Source organism: Sceloporus occidentalis, unplaced genomic scaffold (assembly GCF_023333645.1).
Source record: "Sceloporus occidentalis isolate IW3139 unplaced genomic scaffold, rSceOcc1.0.p SCAF_1, whole genome shotgun sequence".
NCBI lineage: Eukaryota > Metazoa > Chordata > Lepidosauria > Squamata > Phrynosomatidae > Sceloporus > Sceloporus occidentalis.
This window is the reverse complement of record NW_028316981.1, coordinates 222,225,564-222,248,354: the sequence shown is the minus strand read 5'-3', so window position 1 is coordinate 222,248,354 and position 22,791 is coordinate 222,225,564. Positions and strand designations below refer to the sequence as shown.

At 43.2% G+C, this 22,791-nt stretch overlaps 1 protein-coding gene across 1 annotated transcript in view; it reads left to right on the top strand.

Annotated features, from left to right (window-relative positions):
* LOC149323527 (homeobox protein NANOG-like) overlaps nucleotides 1–21,706 on the top strand; it is a 33,129-nt gene extending 11,423 nt beyond the window's left edge. Inside the window, exons 2-4 of the mRNA XM_089489147.1 lie at nucleotides 14,551–14,795; nucleotides 17,576–17,665; nucleotides 19,052–21,706. Of these exons, the coding sequence (XP_089345273.1) occupies nucleotides 14,551–14,795; nucleotides 17,576–17,665; nucleotides 19,052–19,498 (782 nt within the window). The 3' untranslated portion in view covers nucleotides 19,499–21,706. The remainder of the gene's footprint in view (nucleotides 1–14,550; nucleotides 14,796–17,575; nucleotides 17,666–19,051) is intronic.
* The last annotated feature ends 1,085 nt before the right edge of the window (nucleotides 21,707–22,791 follow it).

The following is a 22,791-nucleotide window of genomic DNA, read 5'->3' as shown; positions in this document are numbered from 1 at the left end:
GCCAATGTGGTGTAGAGGTTTGAGCATTGGACCAGGAGACCAGGGTTCGAATCCTGGCTCAGCCATGTTAACCCACAGGTACATCACACAGCCTCAGAGGATGGCAATGGCAAACCCCTCTGAAGAATCTTGCAAAGAAAATCCCAGGATAGTTTCACTTTAGGGTCACCATAAGTCAGAAATGACTTCAAGCCACACAACAACGTTTCTACAGTATTATAACTAGGTGCTAATCTACTATATGTCTGCAATTTTGTGATTGTTTACTATTTGTGTATACATTTTCAAGTTGTTGATGTCACAGAAGGCTATTTTTTCATGCATGCATTATATATTACATACTGTTTCAATCATTTGTAATAGGTATTTTCATTAGTCCTCCTGGGCCTTATCTGCATAGTCCAAAAGGCCCATTCTCCTCACCTGCTATCCTGGTGTTGCTTCTTTGGATGATGCACATCCCAAATCCCAATTATCATGCAAGCAGTCTGGATTACATCCTGCACATTCTGCACCAAAACTAGGGTTTAACCGCCTTAAACCATGTTTTAAAGTTACCTGATTATTTGAATCTTCCAGGAATTCCCACTGTGGCAGCTGTCTACATGGGTGTCCTGTTGAGCTGCCCAGTGCATCCGCCACCACTGTGAATCACCCATAGGGATGTCAGAACAATGATCCCAGCAATAATCCCGGAAACAGTTGCAAGACTGGGCACCTCATTCTGGCCTCAGAGATGAGTGACCCATGGTGGCAGTGGTCACACTGAAGGGCTCAGTGGGGATAACCATGGAGACAGCTGCTACAAGGCAGGAATGGATTGCAAAATAGCAGGGGCAGGTCAGGGCAGCTGTATGTCCAGGATACTCAAGGCTGCCCCCAGAGTATTCTGGCCAGTGCAGACAAGGCAATAGTCTTCTTTGGGATGGATGTTTGTCTTTGAGACCATTCTCTTTTGCATTTGTTGGAATCAGTGGTGTGAGCCTTCATTCATTGACTAACACACTCGAAAACAGGACTGTGGCATAGTGGTCTGAGTGCTGAACTATGACTCTGCAGACCAGGGTTTGAGTCCTGGATTGGCCATGAAACCTTCTGGGTGACCTTGGGCAAGTCACACTTTCTCAGACTCAGGGAAAGGCAATGGCAAACCTTTTCTGAACAAGTCTTGCCAAGAAAACCCCATGATAGGTTTGCCTTAGGGTCGCCATGAGTCGGAAATGACTTGAAGGCACACAACAATAACAATAAAGGTTCCCCCTCCCCCAGAAAACAGCTGGATAGAGGGTCACTGCACATTTTGCCCCATAGCTCTATTCCTACTAGGTCTAGAGATTTGCTTTTTTTAAAAATAAATAAAAGTTTAGATTCAAGGCCAGATTATGACTAGACACCAGATGGAGCCTGGCCAACAAAATGGCATGGCAAGCCTATCTTGAGGTCTTTCTATAGTCATTTATATGGACGCCTTGGAATTTAGCCCTGGCTTGGAAGTTTCCACAATGTATTATAAAGTTCTCTAAATATATATATATATATATATATATATATATATATATATATTGTGTATGTGTGTAATATTTATATTAACTTTATGATTGTATTTAAACTGCTTTGAACACAATGGACCTCAATCCTATTGTTAGTCATAACTTGAGTAGACCCAGTGAATCAGTGAGATTTATCTATGTGTTGACTCACTATTCAATTGACTTGCTGCAACTAACTCCTATTTTAACTGAATTATAATTCAGTCATTAATGTTGTATTGTAATGCAGGAATGGGAAGGCTCCAGGTCAATGAAACTCTCAAAGGGGGTATTTCCCCTCTAAAAATCTTCCAAGCATCATCTATCCATCAGTGATTGGGGATAACATGTTTAATGGAGGGTGAGAATCATGCAGCTTTGCAGATTTTGTTGGCTCCCTATACTGAATAAGGGTGCTGGGATTTGCAGTCCAGTAGCTGCATGGCTGCATGATTCTCAGTTTGACCTAAAGCCTGGAAGCTGTACTATAGAATAAATCAAAGGGCCCTACTTGTTTTTTGCAAAACAACTGGACAGAACAGAAACTGCACCTTTTGCCCTATCACTCCTCTCTTAAAGGAGGTAGAAACTTGCTTTTTCATGTAAATGAAAGGATGGGATCAGGGCTAGATGATGGTCAAAACAGAAACAGGCACCCGGCCAACCAGGTAGTATGGCAACCCTAACTTGGGGTTTTTCCATTGTCTTTTATGTGGAGTCCTTGACAACTAACTCTGGAAGTGTGTTCATCCCGCAATTTTGTTTTACTTGATTGTATCATCCTTGCCTGCAACTTAGTAAAATCATTGACTACTAACACCTTTGTGTGTGTGTAGTTAGTGCCTTCAAATACTCTAAAGAACCTTTGCCTCTTAGGAAGATATCACGCATTGCTCACCAACGCCAATATGATACAGGAATATATATACTATACACACACATACCATGTTTCCTCAAAAATAAAACACTCTCTTATATTTATTTTTCCTCAAGAAGACACACTATGGCTTATTTTCAGGGGATGTCTTATTTTTATTAAGTATGGTACAACAATCTACATTTATTCAAATATAGTTAAGTCTTCTTCTTTTGAAACATCGTCATAACTCTCCAAAACCAGAATTCGATCCTAAATTTCTTGCGACTCCATTTCCTTTAGAACCATTTGCCCCAATCTTTCTGCTCCCTTCCTGCCCCCTTCCATTCTGCGTTGGTCCTATCACTATGTCTTATTTTCGGGGTATGGCTTATATTGCGCTCATGCTTAGAAATCCCGCTACGGCTTATTTTATGGGTATGTCTTGTTTTCGGGGAAACAGGGTGTGTATACACACACACACTGTATGTGTATGTGTGGGTATGTGTATATATACACACACATACACATACAGTAATTATATATAATTACAATGTTAGTTACAGACTTGCATCTTCTCAAGGTGTTATTGGTGTTCTTTGGAGGGATATTTATGCAAGTGGGTCACAATACCTTGAGAAAATTCAAGCCTGTGACTAACAATTATCATTTTATTGTTATTTTTTCTCCTGTATGATTCTCAACACCTTTGCCTGAGGACAAAGCCAGCGGAGCCTTGAAAGCTTGAATTGTGCATTTTGTGCATTTTGGTTGGACAATTAAAGATATCACTGTTGTGTGTATTTGAAGTATTATTGTATAGTTAATAAAGTGGACTCTAATAAACAAAAGCCCAGAAGCAGTTAATTGCTAAAAACCCTATTGCTGCAGCAGCTGACTAACACTGCTAAGCCTCTGGATGTTGGTTCTAAATAGCTCTGGCCTGTTACAGACAGCCAAAATAAAGCTGCTTCGAGTCACAGTGGAGGTATTGTGTTTCAATGATGCATGTGTCCTACGAGTCCAGAAGCCACACCAAAGCCACGCTCCAGTCCTTAGCTTTATTTTGGCTGTCTGTAACAGGCCTCTAACTGCTTTATCACACTAGGGGCAAACAGGATTTAAATGAGAGTTAAACTAGAGAAAACCAGAAAATGCCTGATGTCTATCACACAACATTTTCTGGTTTTCTCTAGTTTAACTCTCGTTTAAATCCTGTTTGCTCCTAGTGTGATAAAGCAGTATGTAATTCTTTCCACCAGTAGTTTCAAGGCTACTACAAGCACTGGTACACTCATCCCTCCAGATTCACTGTAGGGGCACAGGTACCCTGTGAATGTGGGAAAATCACAAATAACATTATGTTTTTTCCTGAGATCTCTAGGTCTTCTAGTGTAACTCTATGGTCAACATCTGCCAGACATTGGCTATAGAATTACGCCTAGTGGAGTGTTCTCCCTAGGAATCTCTAGTCCTTCAGTGCAACTTTTGGTTAAAGTTGACCATAGAGTTGTGCTGGAGGAACTAGGTATTCCTCGAGAGAACACATTAATCAAATCCGTGAATAGTCAAATCCGCAAATGTCAAAGCCGCAAATGTGGAGGGATGAGTGTATTTATAAAAGGTTATTGAGAGTAGAGTTTGAGAGTATTAACGACCGATTCAGCCCTTAGGGGAGAGAGCAAGTAACTTCAGGCAGCAGACTTCAAATGTCAGAAAAGAAGAGCAAATTCTTAGATATTTTATTAATACTATATATTTGCTCCCAGGAACTGTGGGTTTTTCTGTGTCTGGTGCTGCACTAATTGAATTGGCTTTGTGTGTACAATGCATCTTGACATAGATGACTGCAAGGCATCCTTTGCTGGTCTGGTCTATTTCTTCTTGTTCTTGTAGTATCTTTCTCTTCTTATCATAGAGCACCCCAGCCCTTGGTATGTATCAAGTCACTTTTGACTTATGGCGACCCCATGAATGAGAAACCTGCAAGTCAATCTACCCTCAGCTGACCTGCTCAGGCCTTGCAGACTCATGGCCCTGACTTTCTTGATTAACTCTATCCACCTGGAATGAGGTCTTCCTCTTTTCCTACTGCCTTCCACCTTACCAAGCATTATTGTCCTTTCTAGACTTCTAGTGAGTCCTGTCTTCTCATGATGTATCCAAAATACAACAGTCTTGGGTTTGTCATCTTGGCTTCTAGGGAGAGTTAATTACTTGTTTCCATTCTTTAAAACAAAATGATGCCATAAAAATAGGTGGGAAATAATCATGAGAGATAATCAGTAAACTCAAATCTTCCTGCCCCATGGGCACAAACTGACAAAGGAGTGAACAAGAAAGGCTATAGAAGGAGTAATTAGTATAGGCATGCCTTATCTATAAAGCGCCAGCATGGCATAGTGTTTTGAGTGCTGAACTATAACTCTTGAGACCTGGGTTCGACTCCCTGCTTGGCCATAAAACCCACTGGATGACCCTGGGCAAGTCACATGCTCTCAGCCTCAGGGGAAGGCAATGACAAACCACCTCTGAACAAATCTTGCAAAGAAAACCTCATGATTAAGGTCACCATAAGTTGGAAACAACTTGAAAGCACGCAACAACAACAATCCATCTATATAAGGAGGCAGTAGAACAGGTTCAGTCAATAAATGGGAAATGTTGAAAGAGCCGGTGTGGTGTAATTTATTTAGTTAGTTATATCCCACTCAGAGCGGCTTCACAGCATTAAAAATAGTGCAATTAAAAACATTAAAAAGAAATAAATAACGTTCTGATTTCCCTGGGCAGGGAGTTCCAGAGTCTAGGGGCAGCCACCGACAAGGCCATCTCTCACGTCCCACCAACCGTGTTTGTGATGGTGTTGGAATGGAGAATAATAATAATAATAATAATAATAATAACGGAGTAATAGTTTGGGCTATGAGTACAAATCTGATGATCAGGGTTCAAATCCCCACTCAGCCATGGAAATCCACTGGGCAAGTCAAACTCTCTCAGCCTCAGAAGGAGGCAAAGAGAAATTGCTCAGTACATCTTACCAAGAAAACCCTGACCATAGATTGGAAATGATTTGAAGGAACACAACCGCAACGACAAACCTTTAGTAAGGCTCAAGAGCAGTTGTTGAAACTTGAAAGGCTAGGGCTGGAACTGCATTTTATTGTAAAAAGAAGAAAAAAGGCACAAATTAAGTCTGGAAATAATAACAGTACAGATATGACCAGGAGCCCTGGTGGCGCAGTGGTTAAATGCCTGTACTGTCAGCCACTCACTCACAAACCATAAGGTTGTGAGTTCAATGCTCAAGATCAACTCAGGGCTCAAGGTCAACTCAGGCTTGCATCCTTCCAAGGTCACTAAAATGAGTACCCAGATTGTTGGGGGTAATTAACTTACAGTTTGTAAACCGCTTAGAGAGTACTTAAGTCCACTTATAAGCGATATAGAAATGTACTTGCTATTGCTATAACAGAGGGTTATAACAACCTAAAACAACTTTTTCATCCTGGAGAGAAGTGACCAGTGGGGTCCCACAGGATTCTGTCCTGGGGCCAGTTCTATTAAGCGTCTTTATCAATGACTTGGATGACAGAATTGGGGGCATACTTATCAAATTTGCAGATGACACTAAATTAAGAGGAATAGCTAATACTCCAGAAGACAGGACCAAGATTCAAAATGACCTGAATAGACTAGAAAGCTGGGCCAAAGCTAACAAAATGAATTTCAACATGGAGAAATGTAAGGTACTGCACTTAGGGCAGAAAAATAAAATGCACAGATATAGGATGGGGGACACCTGGCTGAATGAAACTACGTGTGAAAGGGATCTGGGAGTCCAAGTAGACCACAAATTGAACATGAGTCAACAGTGCGATGCGGCAGCTAAAAAGGCCAATGCAATTTTAGGCTGTATCAATAAAAGTATAATGTCTAGATCAAGGGAAGTAATAGTGCCACTGTATTCTGCTTTGGTCAGGCCCCACCTGGAATATTGTGTCCAGTTCTGGGCACCACAATTTAAAAAGGACATTGAGAAACTGGAGCGTGTCCAAAGAAGGGTGACTAAAATGGTGAAGGGTCTGAAAACCATGCCCTATGAGGAACAACTTAGGGAACTTGGGGTGTTTAGCCTGGAGAAGAGAAGGTTAAGAGGTGATATGATAGCCCCGTTTAAATACTTGAAGGGATGTCATATTGAGGAGAGAGCAAACTTTTCTGCTGCTCCAGAGACTAGGACCCAGAGCAATGGACGCAAGCTCCAGGAAAAGAGATTCCACCACAACATTAGGAGGAACTTCCTGACAGTGAGGGCTGTTCAACAGTGGAACACACTCCCTCAGATTGTAGTGGAGTCTCCTTCCTTGGAGATCTTTAAACAGAGGCTGGATGGCCATCTGTCGGGGATGCTTAGATTGAGAGTTCCTGCATGGCAGAGGGGTTGGACTGGATGGCCCTTGCGGTCTCTTACAACTCTATGATTCTATGATGTTCTTTCCTTCTATCTTCACTCCTCCTCCTTCTGAGTCTAGTCTTGCTCTTTGTATGATATTTTCTTCATACAAATTGAACTAATGGGTTGATAACATGAAGCCTTGCCTGACTCCTCTGCCTATACCACAAGCTTCTATCTTTCAAGTTAAAGGTGCTACAGATCCCTTTGCAGACTGATTTTCCAAACTAACACGTCTAGGTCTTTGAAAGATACTGACAGTACTTCCACTTAACTAGGGAAATCGCACTACGATTTGGGGAGTTTAGGCCTCAAGTCCCAAGCTTGGCATAGTGGTTTGAGTGCTGGATTATGACTCTCGAGACACTCAGCCATGGAAACCCACTGGATGACCATTGACAAGTTACACTCTCTCCGCCTCAGAGGAAGACAATGGCAAACCCCTTCTGAAGAAACTTGCCAAAACCCCCCAAAAAACCCATGATAGGGTCAGAAAGGACTAGAAAGCACATAGCCACAATTGTCTTTTCTAATGTGTCATGTTGTATCGTCATGTTGTCTCTCTATATGCCCCAAGTACAATAGCCTCAGTTGAGTCATTTTGGCTTCTAGGGAGAACAGGCTTGATTTGTTCTTTCACCTTTTTATTCGTATTTTGGCACTTCACACAGTATCCACAGAGCTCTTTCCAGAAAAGGAGATGATTTTTTTCTTCTCAGTTTATTGGGTCATGTTCTCCATTTGGTGCCTTGTCCTCCTTGGCAGTTATGACATCTGGTCACCCTGGTCCAGGAGGAATTCCAAAATATCCTAAGAAGCATGAATTTATACATATTTTCATTCTGCAGTTTCCATAATCATGTACATGGTAAATGTACAGGTCAGACATTACAGGGGACCCCCACTGGATTAAGACTTCAACATGAAAACCCACTGGGTGACTTTGGGCAAGTCACACTCTCTCATCCTCAGGGGATGGCCATGGCGAAACCCTTCTGAAGAAGCTTGCCAAGAAACCCCCATGATAAGTCAAAAATGATTTAAAAGCACAGAACAGAGAGCAGTGTGGTGTAGTGTTTTGAGTGCTGGACTAGGACTCTGGAGACCAGGGTTCAAATCCCTGCTTGACCATAAAGACCTGTTAGATGACCTTGGGCAATTCACCCTCTCTCAGCCTCAGGGGGTGGTAAAGCCCTTCCGAAGAAACTTGCCAACAGTACCCCTTGATAGGTTCACCTTAGGGTCACCATAAATTGAAAAATGACTTGGAGGCACACAACAACAACAACCACATGCAGGTTGACAAGATATCCTCCTAAACACAAAGGAGGACAAGGCAGCTTACAATGTAGGGCCATCCAGAAAAATGGAGAGGGCACTACTAAATAAGAGCTAAAAATACTCATAGGCCTGTTCCGGATGGGCATAAAGTACGTGCCAAGCACGTACTAGGGTTAGAAAGGGGAATCCTTTCCAGATGCCCCTAACCCTAGTACACACTTGGTGTGTACAAAATGGCGGCGCCCGTTCTACACGGGCGCCGCTATCTTGACGTCGTGGACACATAGCATCCGCACGTCCCACAACAGAAGTGCTGTCGCAAATGCACCATTGGCCACTTGCGGCGCCACTTCCAGGGCGCAAAAAGAAGCCGCTTTTTGCGGCTTCTTTTTGTTGCGTCCGGGAATCATGCGGTTTGACTGCTGCGGTTCCCGAACACAGCAATCGGCAGCGCCAGCAGAGCGCCGTTTTTGGGCGCTCACTCTGTAACGCGCCATAGAAATATAAATTCATGCTTTTTAGCCATGGTCAAAATTGGGGACTTTTAGGAATTCCTTCTGGACCAGGATGAGCAGATGTCATAACTGCAAAAGACAAAGGCTCTGCAAAATGTAGGACCTTCTGGGGAAATGGAGGACAAAATGAAAGCTAAAATGGCTTCCATAAATATAAATTCACACTTCTTAGTAATGCTAAAAATGGAAGACATATTGGAATTCCTCCTGGACAGAAGGTTGAAAAGGAGGACACATCCTGCAAAAGGGGACCCAGGGTGACCTGATGTCCTCCTAACCACAAGGGAGAACAAGGCACTGCCAGATGGAGGACATTCAAGGAAAATGTAGGGCGTGATCAAACAAATGCTCAAAACACGCCCAGAAATATAAATTCCTGCTTCTTAGTTCTGCTCCAAAGGGAGGATATTTTGGAATTCCTCCTGGACAGAAGAAGCCTGGAATGCAGGACGCGTCCTGGAAAAGGAGGACACCTGGTCAACCTGAATGGGAGGCCTTTGGGAATTCCTCCTGGGACAGAAGGCTGAAATGTGAAACATGTCCTGGAAAAGGAGGGCACCTGGTCACTTTGAATGGGAGGCCTTTGGGAATTCCTCCTGGACAGGAGGCTGAAATGTGAAACATGTCCTGGAAAAGGAGGGCACCTGGTCACTTTGAATGGGAGGCCTTTGGGAATTCCTCCTGGACAGGAGGCTGAAATGTGAAACATGTCCTGGAAAAGGAGGACACCTGGTCACTTTGAATGGGAGGCCTTTGGGAATTCCTCCTGGACAGAAGGCGGAAATGTGAAACAAGTCCTGGAAAAGGAGGACACCTGGTCAATCTGAATGGGAGGCCTTTGGGAATTCCTCCTGGACAGGAGGCTGAAATGTAAAACATGTCCTGGAAAAGGAGGACACCTGGTCACTTTGAATGGGAGGCCTTTGGGAATTCCTCCTGGACAGGAGGCCGAAATGTGAAACATGTCCTGGAAAAGGAGGACATCTGGTCAATCTGAATGGGAGGCCTTTGGGAATTCCTCCTGGACAGAAGGCGGAAATGTGAAACATGTCCTGGAAAAGGAGGACACCTGGTCAATCTGAATGGGAGGCCTTTGGGAATTCCTCCTGGACAGGAGGCTGAAATGTGAAACATGTCCTGGAAAAGGAGGGCACCTGGTCAATCTGAATGGGAGGCCTTTGGGAATTCCTCCTGGACAGGAGGCTGAAATGTGAAACATGTCCTGGAAAAGGAGGGCACCTGGTCACTTTGAATGGGAGGCCTTTGGGAATTCCTCCTGGACAGGAGGCGGAAATGTGAAACAAGTCCTGGAAAAGGAGGACACCTGGTCAATCTGAATGGGAGGCCTTTGGGAATTCCTCCTGGACAGAAGGCGGAAATGTGAAACATGTCCTGGAAAAGGAGGACACCTGGTCACTTTGAATGGGAGGCCTTTGGGAATTCCTCCTGGAGAGGAGGCTGGAATGGAGGGCCATGGGGCTGCTCCCAGTGGCCAGTGCCAGCAAGTGCCCTTGCTCTGGTGGCTCTTCATTCTCCCACAGGAGGGTGGCTTGGTTTCTTTTTGCCCTCCTTCTGCCTGGGAGGGCTTCCTTTGAACATGGCCAAAGGCCTGGTCCAGAGGGGCTCTCCTCAGTCAGGAGGCAGGGCCAGGGGTCAATGGCTCCTCCTGGGAAGGAGCTCCGCCCCTGGAAGCCTCTCTGGCCATAAAGGGCCTTGGGCAGCCCTTGCCCTGCTACTGCTTCCCCTCCCTCCTTCTCCTATTCCTCAGCCACCTTGGAGGCCACCATGGGCTTTGAGGAGTACTATGGCTATCCTTCTGAGGAGGAGCACAGGGGTCCAGAGGGGTTCCCCCCTCAGCAGGGCTTAGGGGGGATAGAGGAGGACAAGGAGGCCCAGCAAAGCTCAGGTAGGTCAGCCTCCTGGTCATCCTCAGGAGGGCAACCACAAGCCCAGCTGGGGGTTAGGGGTGCTCTTGTGGTGGGGCTTCAAGGTCCTGCTGAGAAGACATCAAATTGTTTCTCCCTTAGGTCAAACTTGAGGTGATCCTTTTATATGGGGTCATGCAGGGGTAGCTGCTGTTGGCCAGTTAGCAACTTCAAATAAAAACCCACCAAACTTTATTGGCCAACCAGAATGCACCATATACTTGCTGCAAGCTTTCGAAGCTCCATGGGCTTCTTCATCAGGCAAGAGGTTACAAACCAAATAGGAGAAAAACAACTGGAGATGTCAGATGCCTGCAACAAAATAAACAAATTTTTAAACAAAATTTTAAACAAAAATCAGAAACAACAAAATGCAGGCATCTTACTAACATCTCCATTTGTTTCCCCCCCCCTCCTGTGTGCTTTATAACTTCTTGGCCTGATGAAGAAGCCCATGGAGCTTCGAAAGCTTGCGACGAGTAATATTGTGCATTTTGGATGGCCGATAAAGGTATATCACTTTTATGGGGTTTTCCTGGCAAGGTTGGGTCAGAGGGAAGTTTGCCATGGCTTTCCTCTCAAGGCAAGTCACACGCTCTCAGCCTCAGGGAAGGCAAAAAACACCCTCTGAAGAAACTTGGCAAGAAAGCCCCTAAGTGGTTTCGAATTAGGGCAGTTTTGAGGTGGACCTTTCATGGGGTTTTAATGGTTTGTTCAGAGGGTTTTGTTGTTGGTTTTGGGTTGTTGGTTTGTTTGTGTGTTGCCATTTCTGTCTGAGGCTGAGAGAGTGTGCTCGCCCAAGCCCACCCAGGGGATTCGAACCCTGGCCTCCAGAGTCTTACTTCAACACTCAGAGCACCAGGTGAACCTCTCATGGGGGTTTTCTTGGCAAGGTTTCTTCAGAGATGGTTTCTAACATGACTTGGAGAAGAAAATCTATATAGTCCAGAAAACACATTGGTTTGAAGTTCTTCAGCCCTGATTTGCAGACAGATTCTCCTAATTTACTAAGCATAACACCAGATCTCCTTAAATGATATGTGTGACAATGAACAAAAGTACTATGTATGCCAACAAACCACTTCACCTGCAGCATAAGTATGCAATTATAGTTTTTCTTAGTGGTATTCCATTGCTCTGTTATTTGGGATACTGTAATTGAGGTGGGGGCTGGGGGTTTTTAAATTCACTTGAAAACCTTCTATTTTGTCAGCCACTTGTATGTTTTAAATCAAGGGTTGGAATTAGTGACTGCAAATTTGGCTGGACTGCAAGTCTGAGCAGCCTAGCAAATGGTAAGGAATGCTGGGTGTTGTCATCCCTAAAACATCTAGAAGGGGTGCATGATGCTTCTTTTAAATGCAGGTATTTTACCTTGTGGCTGTATTTTTAAGATGGAAGGGGCAAGAGAAACCTGCCATTTAAAATAATGTATTCCAAACTCAAGGCCACTAATCAACACTAAGAATTTTTAATAGAACATTTATTTGAAGACTAAAGATCTACTTCAGAAGTAAAACTTGGCAATGATTTATTCTGGGATTTATTGTTTTATTCTGGGATTTATTCTCCCAGCTAAGTGGATACAGGATTGGAGCCAAGGCCTTTAAAACAAAAAGGTTGTAAAGAAGGTCCTGGGTTTGGTGTATTCTTTCAATGTGTATGGTTTTAAATGCATTTGTCTTTTTAACTGTATACTATTTAAAGCAAATGATCTAGTTTTAACATTGAAATGGTTTAATGCCATTTTAATTGTCATTTTTGTACATTTTAAATTGTACTGTATTTTTAGACTAAGCTGCTTTGGATCCCAATTCTGGGAGAAAAGCGCAATAATAATAATAATAATAATAATAATAATAATATCATCATCATCATCATCAACAGCAATAATATCACTTTTTTAATGGGAACCTCCAGTGGAGATATTAAATTCAAGTTCAGTTTTTTTGCACAGTGGAACTTAAAGTCACGTTTAATGGATCATATCCTAACAATTATTTTCAGTAAGTGTTAGACAGATACCTAAATATCTATGGAACTTCAACAGTCCTTAGTTTTGGGTTGCAATACAACACTCCAAACCAGTCTTTTAAAAACATTCTTGCATAAGGTTTTAACCTGCCGGAGGAAAGTCAATAAGGGTGGGACCATTTTGGCCTCCCTGAGAAGGGAGTTCCAGAGTCTAAGGGCAGCCACATTCTTTCGTGTCCCCACCAACCGCACTTGTGATGTTGGTGGGACAGAGAGAAGGGCCTCTTCAGAGAATCTCAGAGCCAGGTTCATAGAGGGAGATACACAGTCTGCCAAATAGCCTGGACCTAAGCCATATAGGGCTTTATAAGTTATAACCAGCACTTTGAATTGTGCCCGGAAACAAACTGGCAACCAGTGGAGCTGTTTCAGTGGGGGCATTACGTGGTCTCTGCAGTTTGCCCTAGTCTAGCTGCAGCTCTTTGGACCAGTTTCCAAACACACTTCAAAGGCAGACCCAAGTAGAGCATGTTACAGTAATCCCAACAGGATGTAACCAAGGCCTGTACCACTGACCATATCGGATGTCTCAAGGAACAAGTGGAGTTGGCACACAAGCTTAAATGTGCAAAAGCACTACTGGTCATAGGTGAGACCTTGGCCTCCAGGTTCAAAGCTGAGTTCAGGAGTACCCTCCAAACTGTGGACCTGCAAGAGCCCTGGTGGTGCAGTGATTAAATGCCAGTACTGTAGCTACAGTAGTGTAAATTCGATCCTCGAGGAGGGCTCCAAGGTCCACTTAGCCTTCCATCTTTTCATAGGTCGATAACGTGTACCCAGCTTGTTGGGGGCAATTGGCTTATACATTGTAAACTAGATAGGGAGTGCTAGTTCACTGAAAAGCAGTATAGAAATGTACTTGCTCTTGCTTCAGGGGGATTGTAACCCATCTAACACAAGTTGGATGCCTATTCCTGGATCTGCCTTCCAGCTGTCTAGGAGCATCTCTGGATTAAGTTACAATTTGTTTTCCTTCATCCAGTCCATTGCTGATGACAGACACTGGTTTAGGACCAGGACAGCCTCCTTGGATTGAGCTTGTAAGGAGTAGTAGAGTTGAGTGTTATCCATGTATTGATGGCACCTCACCCTGAAACTCCAAACAACCTCTCCCAGTGGTCTCATGTAAATGTTAAATAGCATAGGGGACAACACTGAACCCTGAAGGACCCCAAAGGCCAATGGCCGGGGGTCAAGCAGGAGTCCCCCAGCACCACCTTCTGTGTTTGCCTCTCTGGGAAAGAACAGAGCCACTGTAAAACAATACCTCCAAGCCCCATCCCAGAGAGGCAGACCAGAAGGATACCATGGTCAATGGTATCAAAAGCTGCTGAGAGGTCCAGGGGACACACTCCCCCTGTCCAGTTCCCTACGTTGGTTCATCCACCAAGGCAACCAAGGCTGTCCCTGTTCCATAGCCAGGCCTGAAACCAGATTGAAATGGATCTAGATAATCCATTTCCTCCACAAACCCCTGGAGTTGGAAAGCCACCACACGTTCCAATACCTTGCCCACAAATGGTAGATTGGACACTGGCCAATGATTATTAATTATAGTGGGATTCAGGGATGGCATTTTCAGCAAAGGCCTCACAACTGCCTCCTTTAGGAACTTTAGTAAATTGGAACACTGCCTTGTTGTAGGGAAACATAGACTACCCCTTTCAGCCAGCCACTCAGCCAGTCCCCCTCTGCCCTGTTTAAAAAGCCAAGTAAGACAACGGTCTAAGACACATGTGGCTTTCACCTCTCCAAGGATCCTGTACATATTATCAGGTGCACAAATTGAAAAGTATCCATTAACACTGGACAGACAGGTGCAAAAGTTACATCCACTGGCACTATCAACTACAGCATCCAAGTTTGAGCAGATCTGAACAACTTTGTCTTCAAAGTGCCTTGCATCCTTAAGTATGCATCCTTAGGTATGCCATCTCTGTTTGAACCCTAGACAGCTCTGGCATACATACTCTTTATACTCCGGACTCTGCCACCAGTCCTGATGGACCCCCTTCCCCGCAGTCAACTTCTCAGAAACTCAAGGAGGAAAGTGCTGGAGGGAAAAAGGTCAAGACCAGGACAGCATTCTCTCAAAAGCAGCTCCAGATCCTGCACCATAGATTCCAGAACCAAAAGTACCTCAGTCCGCAGCAGATCCGAGAATTGGCCTCAGCCTTGGAACTCACCTACAAGCAGGTAAGGTCTTAATTGATTAGCCCTAAGGTGCAAGAACTAAAGATGGTGGGTCACTGCCCTGAGGAAATGTTAATGACTTTCCAGTGTGCTAGAATAACTAGTCTCCCCTGGCCTAGTGTCCTCCATGCATTGGCCAATGTCAGTTTGGGATGCTTGGAATTATAGTCAAAAACAGCTGGAGAAAATACAGTACCTGAATTGGGGAGGGCTGTGAGGTTGACTGCATAGAATCAGAATTCCAGTATTCTGACTGCTGGTTCTTCAAAATCTTTTCTGGATATGATTAGAACAGGGATGGGAATCATGGGGCTTCCCATCTGCTCTTATGAGCCAAGTGTGGTGTAGTGGTTTGAGTGCTGAACTCTGAAAAAACAGGGTTTGAATCCCCACTCAGCCATGGAAATCCATTGCATGAACTTGAGCAGATCACATTCTCTCAATCTCCTAAAAAAATCATGCCAGGGAAACCCCATGATAGGTTTTCCTTAGGGTTGCCATAAGTAAGAAATGACTCAACAACTGCCAGATGTTCTTTGAGTCCAGCTTCCAGTGGTCCTAGCTAGTGTAGCCAATGTTGACATATACTAGGAGTTGTAATTCAATAGTATTTGGAGAGCAACACAATTCCCACTCCTGTTTTAAGCGGGCCTGCTGTTAACACCACAGTGGGAGTGAAGTAGCTTCTAACTTTTTACCATAGTACTCTGTTCTTTACTTTGTTCCCTTTTTCCTTTCTGTAGCCTCTCCTATCATTTCTTTGTGGGCATATCTAAACTGTAAATGATACCTGTCTATACACTTTCAATATATCTCGTGTGTGTGTGTGTGTGTGTGTGTTATGTGCCTTCAAGTCATTTCTGAATTATGGCAACCCTAAGATGGACTTATCTCAGAGTTTTCTTAGCAAGGTTTATCAGAGAGTGTTTGCCATTGCCATCATCTGAGGCTGAGAGCATATTACTTTCCCAAGGGCACCCAGTGAGCTTACATGGCTGAGCTGGGATTCAAACCCTGCTCTCCAGAGTCATAGTCCAATGCTCATACAACCACATCACTCTGTCTCTCACTACATCTCATAGCTTTGCCCCAAGAATTTTCAGAGTTGCAATAAGTGCATGCTGAAATGCCCAATAGAGATCTTTTGAAGAGAGACCTGCAACAAGATGAGTATTTTGCTCTTAATAATATTTGTCATATTTAACAACTTTATATAATACAAACTTCAAGAAAAGTAATAATTGGCATGATATAACATTAAATAAACATCTGAGGAATAAGCCCAGAAAGCATTCATCCTATAGAGAGCAAGAGTTAATATTTTATAATAATAAATCCTTTCACACACCTAAATGAGATTGTGAGGGTGAACACGTCTGTCTCTTAGTATTTACAAATTAAATAAAAGGATAGCATGTTGTATAAAAGGAGAGCCAACATGGTGTAATGGTATGAGCATTGGACTATAACTTTGAATTCTGGCTCTGCCATGAAAACCCAGTGAGTGACCCTAGGAAAGTCACACTCTCAGCTTCAGGAAAGGGCACTGGTAAAAAACCGCTCTGAAGAAACTTGCCTTAGGGTTGGAAATAAGTCAGAAATAACTTGAAGGTACACAACAACAGCACATGTTGTATAAAACTCAAGGGTTTCTTAATTCCTACACATGACAGGTAAGTTTTTCCATTAAAACTAAGGACCATAACCTTCCTCACACCTCACCCCATTGCAACAATGATAAATGGTCTGCTGCTTTCCGGGACAGAAAATTGTAAAGTGGTGTGATGCTGTTCCCAGTAATCCCTACCTTGCTTTTGTTCCACTTCTTTCTGCATCTCAGTCATTGGCTAGTATTATACATGACCATTGAGCACTGGTCTTCACTGGGCTGGCTTTTTTCTTCTTTTTGTTCTGCTTTCCCCTTGCCTTAGGTGGAGGATTTGCAATCCAAGAACATCTGGAAGTCATTTTATATGTACGGTGGAGCCCTCCACATTCACCGGCATTAGGAGCACAGGACCTTTGTGAAAGTGGAAAACCTGCAAAAACACTCCACTATTTCTTTAACCTGAGAGAGAACACCTTTCTAGGAATCTAGGTCTTCCAGTGCCAGTGGCGTCCCTACCCAGGGTGTCGCCCAGTGTGGGGAGGTGGGGCCAAAGGGGCACTCCTCCCACCATACTGCCAAGGTGCATAGAATAGCTCCACTGCAGCAAGGTTAGGGGTGTGCTTGGCCCTCTCAGTAGCACCCCCCAGCCTTCTGAGTCTCGCAGGACCATTGCCACACGGGATCCAGAAGATAGCCACCTCCCCCCTGGGTGTACTACCCTTCTGGGGTGTCACCCGGTGTGATCCACACCACCACATACTCCCAGTGATGCCACTGTCCAGTGCAATTCTGTGGTCACCATCTGCCAGAAGTTGTCCGTGGAATTGCACTGATGGGCATGCAAATTCCTAGAGTAGTGTTCTCTCTGGGAATCTCTATGTCCTCTAATGCAACTTCTGGCAGACATTGACCACAGAGTTGTGCTGGAGGATCTAGCAATTCCTAGAGAGAATGTCTTAATCAAATCAGTCAAAGTAAAAATCACAAATGTGGAGGGCTGACTGTATATCATAAAAAAACCCTGACCACTGTGTCATTTTGCATGCCTACCTGATATTAAGAAGAATGAAAATAAGATTAAATTAATTGTAAGGGATGCAAAAATGCTTTTTATTGGCTTGATTACATAATCAATTTACATATTCTGATTGAGCAATTTCTTGTTCTGTTGTAGATAAAAACATGGTTTCAGAATCAACGGATGAAGTTCAAACGAACCCAGAAGGAAAGTCTGTGGATGAGAAAAGGGATGTACCCACCTCAGGTAATTGGAACCATTACTGTGATGGAGCAAAAGTTCTCAGATCTTCTAAATGACTGAGAATATACTTGAGTGGGAAATCATTATAGTGGATCCTTGGCCAAAGTATGATGAAAGGTCAGTGGGTAGAGTGCTTGCTTTGCATGCAGAGGGTTCCAGGTTTAGTTGTTGGCATCTGAAGACCCCTACTTGAAACTCTGTAGTTCTTTTTCCAATCAGTGTCTTGGGCAACTGTGGTCCCTGAAAGTGCCATAATCCCACATATTTGGTTGTGCTCTTAAGGTTTATGGGAGTTGGGCCACAGTTTCCCACTCCTGTTGTAGACAGTACTGGGCCAGATGGAGCAACAGGACTATATATATACATGAGGATTCCTGAGTGTTCTAACCTTTATCCTAAAAGAACTGAGAGTAATAAATAGCCATTCGAGTTAGAGCTGTGAAACATTTGTTGGTTTTGCAATCACACTACAAATAAAACAAAGGTGCCTTTTATATTTGTAAAAGAGAAGATTTAAAATAAAGCTGAGACAGTTACTTCTTTGAATATCCCAAGATGGCTTTCTAGGTGGTCTTAGGCCATATTGCTCTCTCAAGGGAGACTTTATTTATCCTGCCTTTCTGCCACTAATGGGACTCAAGGCATCTAACAACATATTTAAAACAATACAAATTAAAAACAATACAAAAGCATTGATAAAAGTATAAATGTAAGATTTAAAAAACAATTTATGAAGTTAAAACATTAAGCATTTAAAAATGTTAAAGTGCATTCAAAGACTACATACAAACCTTAAAAACAGACAATCCACACTGACCAAATCTACAAAGCTGTTGTAACAACTGAGACAAGGAATGTGATGTCCTCTGAACACAGTTTCTGGTGCTTAGTATTCCTCTCCTTACTGACATATTAAAACCATTGTGTAGCACAACCAGTTCTCAGTCCGGGAACTATTTGATAAACAAAGAAGATGAGCTTCATCCTCGTGGACTCCCATTACTCTCAGAGTATAGTTGCAAACAAGGAAAATATCTTTTCCTAGCTACCCCCCTTTTTAAAATTAGTATTGCCTGAGAACCATGAAAAAGTAGCTTTAACACTGGAAACTTGCAAAAATAGCTTGGTCACATAAGCACCCCCAAACCCCATATTTCCCTCTGTTTTCCTCTATTCCTTCTGCCATTTTGAGGGAGACTGCAGAGGAAAATTGATTTTGGAGCTTGCTTTGGGGTGGTATATATTCCATAGGGAATGTGGGGTGGGGAAATGGGCTCCTGACTCCTCCAGTCTCCCACTGTTACTGTAGATACTGTCCTGATGAGGGCATGCATTTAAAGATTATCACTACACAGCTGTTGTTGAAATATTACTTAATTCTATTTCCAGGGTGGTTACCTGGATATGAATCCGAATTATCACCAAGGTTACAGCATCGGTGAAGCTAGAAACATCCATGCATTGGCTGGCATGCATGAGAACTTTGCCAGCAGCCAACCTTTTCTCAGCAACCAAAACTACAACAGTGATCACCAGCTCTATGGTAACCCCCAGAATTTCTATCAGATTGTGAGTGGTGAGGATGCCAGCTTCTTTGGGAAAACTCCTGGGGCCTCCTACAGCCAACAGGCACTGGGCTACATCAGCCAACAAAAGATAAACTTTTACCATGGCTTCCCTGCAGGTATGGAATATACAGCTGTGAAGACAGAGGATGGTTATCCCTTCCCAAATGTCTCAACCACTGAAGCAGTAACATTCCCAGGCACCTCTGCCCTCCAGCAGTACCAGTCACCCCTGCAAACTCAAGGGGCACAAACTAACTGTACCCCCTAAGGTTCCTGCTTTCCCCCTTCTGTGGCCTCTCCCTTCCTGCTTTCTTCAGCCTAGTTCCTACCCCCATCCCTTGGTCAACCATTTTTCTCACATGTAAAGTGATACACCTGAAGAGAAGACTTTGTTGACATGGCAGCTCTGCATTCAGCTTCTGTACCAGCTGTAAGTTTTCCTTTTCAAACAAATATGCTGGTTTCTTCCATGGGAGGAAAACAACAACCAGCGTAGGCAAAGTCAGGACTTTGTTGAAGAAAGTGGGATGATCAATACCTAACCTGGATTTTCCTTAAGACTCTTCACTTTGAAGGATGCAGTTCCACTTCAATCTTATCACCTCCTCCAGCTCCAGCTGATATGAGCAAAGATACTTTATGAAAAGGCTCAGGGTATGCATAGCCCCTTTCTTCTACCTCAGTGTAGAAGGTTCTCAAGGTTCTACCTTCTACCTCTTTGTGCACGTATATGTTTCTCAATTTGGCTTTCAACAGATTACCCTAGCTGGCTCCAGGGGAATACTGTATGTGATAGAAGATATCTTTTTTTTAATGATGGGAACGTGTGAAAGATAGAATCAGTCATGTGCCACTGACCTCTACATTACCTGCTGTGTAAGCAATTTTCAAATGTTCAGAAACCCAAGGTTCTATCCAACCCAACTAGAAAGGTTCTCTCTTTCCCTCTTCTAGTCTTGTTTTGGCCTTCTATGGTTTGATTCTGCACCTATTTGATGTCCTGCACCTATTTGATCTTCAGTGAAAAGGTTGGTTCCTCAAGTAACAAAGACCTTGGTAAATTTGGATTCTGCAATCAATTTCAGTGCTTCCATAATTACCTCTTGTTGCTAATCTTCGACTGCATGCCTGTTAATAGTACAGTGACCTGAGACAGAAGAAGACAGGACTCTGGCTGGAAACATTTAATAGCTATATATCACAGAACATTTCATCCTTGGCTGTTTTTCTTATCTCTGTATGGACTCACTGAAGCTATTAGAACTGTCATCGTTAGCATCTGCTGAAAACACCAAAAACCTAGACAGACCCATGTATCATCCAGGAAGTGATATTGCTCTGGTGTAGGCAAGTGTGGAGAAAGGGGGAAGAAGGGAAGGTGACAAACGAACAGGAAGCTGCCTCTTTAGAGAGACCTTCCCAATGCTTTATAGCAAAGGTGGAAATCATGTGGATCTGCAGATGTGGATTGCAATTTCTAACAGTCTTTGCCAGTCTATATAGTGAGGAAAGGTGGGAGATGCAGTCCAGTGGGAAGTCCTCATGATTCCCGTCTCTGTTCTACAGCATGATTTCTGTCCCCTGTTCCTCTGCATCATGGACAAACAATTGTGACCTTCCAGATGTGTTTTCCTCCATCTCCCATCCATCATTAGCAGCATAGCATAGTGATTGTAATCCAAAAATATCTGGAGGTCGAACATCTGCACACATAGTGTTTTATAGGTGTGTAAATATCTGTTTTTAAGTGCTATCAGAGTTGATATTCCGTTCCTCTCTTCACAACACCTAAAGCATTCCTGTCCTCATCTTACTGTAAACCACTCCACAGCCATTTTGTGCTTTGTGGTGAGAAGGCAGGATCAGAGATGTATCTGATTATCTTCCATGAGCAGACTCGAAATGATTACATCAGCGCTGAGATCTGTGGGGATCTTCTGGGGGCTTCAGTGCTTCTGTAATAATTGAACATCTGGCTATAGAGAGGTATTCAGACTGTTCTCTGATCCTGCCTGTTTGTTGAGAAGCAGAGATTGGGCTGTGCAGGGCAACTTGAAGGGTTTTACAGTATGCCAAGGAGGAAGTATATGGCTCAGTGCAGAATAGGTCTCCATGTGGACATTTATGCTAGGCTGAGAGGATGTTGGAATGCAGCCATGATGTGTTATAATAAAAGGAATGCTGCATTAGTTTTCTTGGGAAACCTTGGAAGGCCACAAAACACACACACCCCATATTGGGGGGCTTTAGTAGATTTTGGACATGTGCAAATATATATGGTGCATGTTTGAGAAGAATATTTTTTGTGTTATGTGAAACTGTGGGGCACTTTTTTCTTCTGAGGCACTTTCCCCCCTTCTGATTAGTATTATTCTGGTATGTCTTGCTCTGAGTAATGTGCCAAAAGTGGAAGAGGAGAGACAGCACCTTGCTCTGGCAGTTCTGCAAAACTATCTGCTGTAGTATCTTATGTGGAAAAGAGACCACATTAGACTGATTTTCCTGATTGGGGGGTGGGGGGTGGGGTGAAAGGACATAGCTGATAGAACCTGGAACATAGAAGGTAACACCTAGAGTTATTGATTTGTGAACATACTGTTTTTATTAGTATAAACTGTCATAGGAAGTATGTGTATACAACATAGCATGCTCAAGCCTTATACAATATAGCCTGCACCCATTCACATTTTACCATATTGTTGTCTTCATTTTAATTTGAATAAGAGATGTGTGCTACTTCATTAGTAAAAAAAAAAAGCAAACCAATAACTGTTGTATATTAATCGGTTTGGTTTTTTGTTGTTGTTGTTGTCAATTAAAACTTGCTGAAAGTATACATTTTACGGCCCTGTGAATTCTGCTAGACCACCTGTTCACCATGCAAGCTAACCAATTTTAGTTATTTATGAAGGAAAAGGAAACTTGTCCATACTTGGTTGCTGAAGCACCCCTGCCTCCCCACAGACAAAAGCTGTGGTGAAGCCACATGGTTATTTTCTATGTACAGTAAGGAAGGTCTTTTGGAACATATAGGGAACTCTTGTCTGATTTGTTAAATGGTGCAGTAACATTATTGTTAAAAATGTGCCCATGGCACTTTATGACCCGGCCTTCCATCCTTTTGTAGGCCAGTAAAATGTGTACCGAACTTGGCTAACACATTGTAAATTGCTTATAGAGTGCTTAGTTCATTATGAAGTGGTGTAGAAATGTAACATGTTAAAGTGCTATTGCTTTATAAAAGTAGAAATCAAAACATATTTATCACACAAAATGTACAGTTCACAGACTCAACCCACTGTGGATACCTTCCAAGCAGCAGGGTTCCTTCACAAGGCGGAGGCAGTTGGGTAGGGCTTGCCATGGCACTTCCTGTGTCTTTTTTTTTCATGCACATCGGTGCAGCAAATAATCCATGAATAATCAAATGCACAAACATCAAACCTGAAAATGTGGAGAGTGGACTGTATACAAACATGGGGAAAGAAGGCATCATAGAATCATAGAGTTGGAAGAGACCGCAAGGGCCATCCAATCCAACTCCATGCCATGCAGGAACTC